Source organism: Adiantum capillus-veneris, chromosome 6 (genome assembly GCF_014529385.1).
Source record: "Adiantum capillus-veneris isolate H3 chromosome 6, ASM1452938v2, whole genome shotgun sequence".
NCBI classification, from domain to species: Eukaryota; Viridiplantae; Streptophyta; class Polypodiopsida; order Polypodiales; family Pteridaceae; genus Adiantum; species Adiantum capillus-veneris.
The window spans coordinates 47,167,874-47,170,338 of NC_140936.1; the positions used below are offsets into that span (position 1 = coordinate 47,167,874).

At 43.9% G+C, this 2,465-nt stretch overlaps 1 protein-coding gene across 1 annotated transcript; it reads left to right on the top strand.

The window, feature by feature from the left end:
• Nucleotides 1-724: 724 nt before the first annotated feature.
• Nucleotides 725-2,172, top strand: LOC147455464 (uncharacterized). Its single transcript, XM_086515263.1, has one exon. It carries the CDS (start codon nt 1,128-1,130, stop codon nt 1,959-1,961), a length of 834 nt encoding a protein of 277 aa, XP_086371389.1. The 5' UTR covers nt 725-1,127; the 3' UTR covers nt 1,962-2,172.
• The last annotated feature ends 293 nt before the right edge of the window (nt 2,173-2,465 follow it).

Sequence of the window (2,465 nt, forward strand, 5' to 3'; positions counted from 1 at the left end):
ATAAAATATGATGAATTCTCACCCCCCTCCACTGGCTGCACCTCAAAGGGGGGGGCAGTTAGATTTACAAATCTTACCCCTCCTCCCATTTCGTGGGTGTTCGTGAGAGTTATCCTATCAATCCTCAAATCTGGTTTGGCTTACGATTTTACCCCCTTGTATGGAGGGCAACTTAAGATTCATCACATTATCCCCTCTCCTAGATGGGTCACACACTCCTACATATAATGTTCCAAACATAGATGCACGTGCACATGTGCACACACACACAAACATGTGTGTGTGTGTGCGCGCATCCATAAGTGCTGATGTGTGTGGCATCCAGGCACATTGGCACACACACAAATAATATGGATATCCATACATGCAAACACACATACCAACTTCAAGTACATGGCAAATATCACAAAGGCAAAGAGCAACACGTGGATCTCTTGCCGTGTAAGGGTGTAATTAAAAAAATGAAACAACAAAGTGCAAATATAGTTGCCCACGAAAAAAGGAAAAAAGAAAAGTCATGAGATTGAATATTGTTTGTTTGGGTGTTTATTTTATAGTTTGAGAGAGAGAGAGAGAGAGAGAGAGAGAGAGAATGTGTGTGTGGTGGGGGGGCGGGGGGGGGGGCCATGGGCAGCTTGTGAGTGAACGGATGATTCGAGTAGGTTGAGGGTGAGAAAAAAGGTGGGCTTGGGACATTCAATTTAAAACGAGATGCTTCCTGAAAGTCGGCTTAATTCAAGAGAGATAATTCAGCCCCAATCCCCCAACTTGCTTTGCTCATCAAACTGCCGGTTACTTTCCAATGCAAAGGTTACATAATTAAATCCAATAACTTTATTTAATAATAATGCCTTCCACTCCTACTTTATGCCCCTCCCCTAAATTTTTTAGTTATTAGTTCTTTCTGCTACTCTATATTATTAATTATTGCTGCTAATTGATCCATTTGTGGGTTGTGTGCGTGGGTGCGCGCAGAGAAAAATCATTATATAGCGCCCCCCCCTGGCTTTCAAAGTATTCTTCTAATTAACATTTGAAGCCATTCATTAACCCTTGGTTAGCTTAATAGCTGGTAATACATACATATATTTGCACTCCTTAATCATCCCTTTCTTCTGACACCATTTATGGGTTTTTTGCTTAATCTTCCAATTACGTTAAGAAGATGGGGATCTTTCTACCTCTGGAGGCAGGGTTATCTTAGCTTGCAGGACAATGGCGGCGGCGGCGGCGGCGGCGGTGGTGGTTGTGCGGCGCAAATGGTCGATCGACGTCATAACTACCTCTGGCCGCCAAGTGTCGATGACTTGATTAGCGTGGATGATTACTACGACGATAAGTATGTGGTCAGCTGTAATGTTCATAGTAATGACAGCTCTATGCTAACTAGCTTTGAAACCAATCATGACAACAGCAAAGAGGTTTATGACATTAATGATGGTCGCAGTAATTATGATGTTTGTAAGGATAGTATTGAAGCAGCTGACACTCTCCATAAAGAGTGTAGTTATGACTTTTGTATGGATAGTACTGATTCTGACAATCATTATGGAGGTGTAGAAGAGAGTGATGAGGATGGTGATGAGTCTGGGTTGCTAAGTGGCTACTATCATCCTCCACATAGGAAGAAGAGGGTTGTGATTGTGCAGAAGAGGGCAAGAGGCTTAGAAGGCTATTGGCAAAGGCAAGCCTACTTACGCAGTGCGTACAAATTCACGCGCAGCAAGAGCATGTGCGATAGGGCGAAGGTGCCCGTGCGGAAGCTCCGGATGACATGGAGGATGATAAGAGGCATGTATGCAAAACAGGCAAGGTGTATGCGGGGGAAGCTCCGGTCCATTGCCGACTATGCCAGGTTTCACCACACATCCTTCCTTCTGCTCTCCAAGCACTACCTTCAATATCGGCAGGGCGCGGCGGGTGCAAAGAGATTCACTTGTCTTGTGCAGCAGCAATATTGATATTTTGCAGGCTTAAAACCCTTTGAATTGATTTTGGCATGAAGCAGTTTGTATGTGCATGATTAGAGAGGTAATTTTGATACTGTGTGTCAAATGAAAGGGAAAATAACTCTGCACAAGGCGCTACCAAGTGCGCGCCACAAATCCTGTGCGTCTGTGGCATTTGTAAAATCGATGCTGGGTAGCAAATTGTTGTGATTACTCATCAGGACGATATTTTGCAGGAAATGAAAGATCTCTCTCTCTCTCTCTCTCTCTCACCCTTATTTCTGTGTTCTGTTTTTTTGTAAATCTAAACGCCCATGGGATTTGAACTCTCCACGTTGCCCAAAATGTGGGACTCTCGCGGTGGCCTACACAATTGGGTACCCGCTAGTGAATGGGTGGGGATGCCATTTTCAAGTCAGCAATTTCTAAATTAACTAGTCTTGCTCGGTGGGCGTCGCTATTGAACATCTATAGAACATAATAGGACATACGCAAATTGACTCAAGCATCGATAGA

What these genes read in the sequence shown, in the direction of transcription:
- LOC147455464 (XM_086515263.1), top strand. Translation starts at nt 1,128, where the DNA reads ATGGGTTTTTTGCTTAATCTTCCAATTACGTTAAGAAGATGGGGATCT.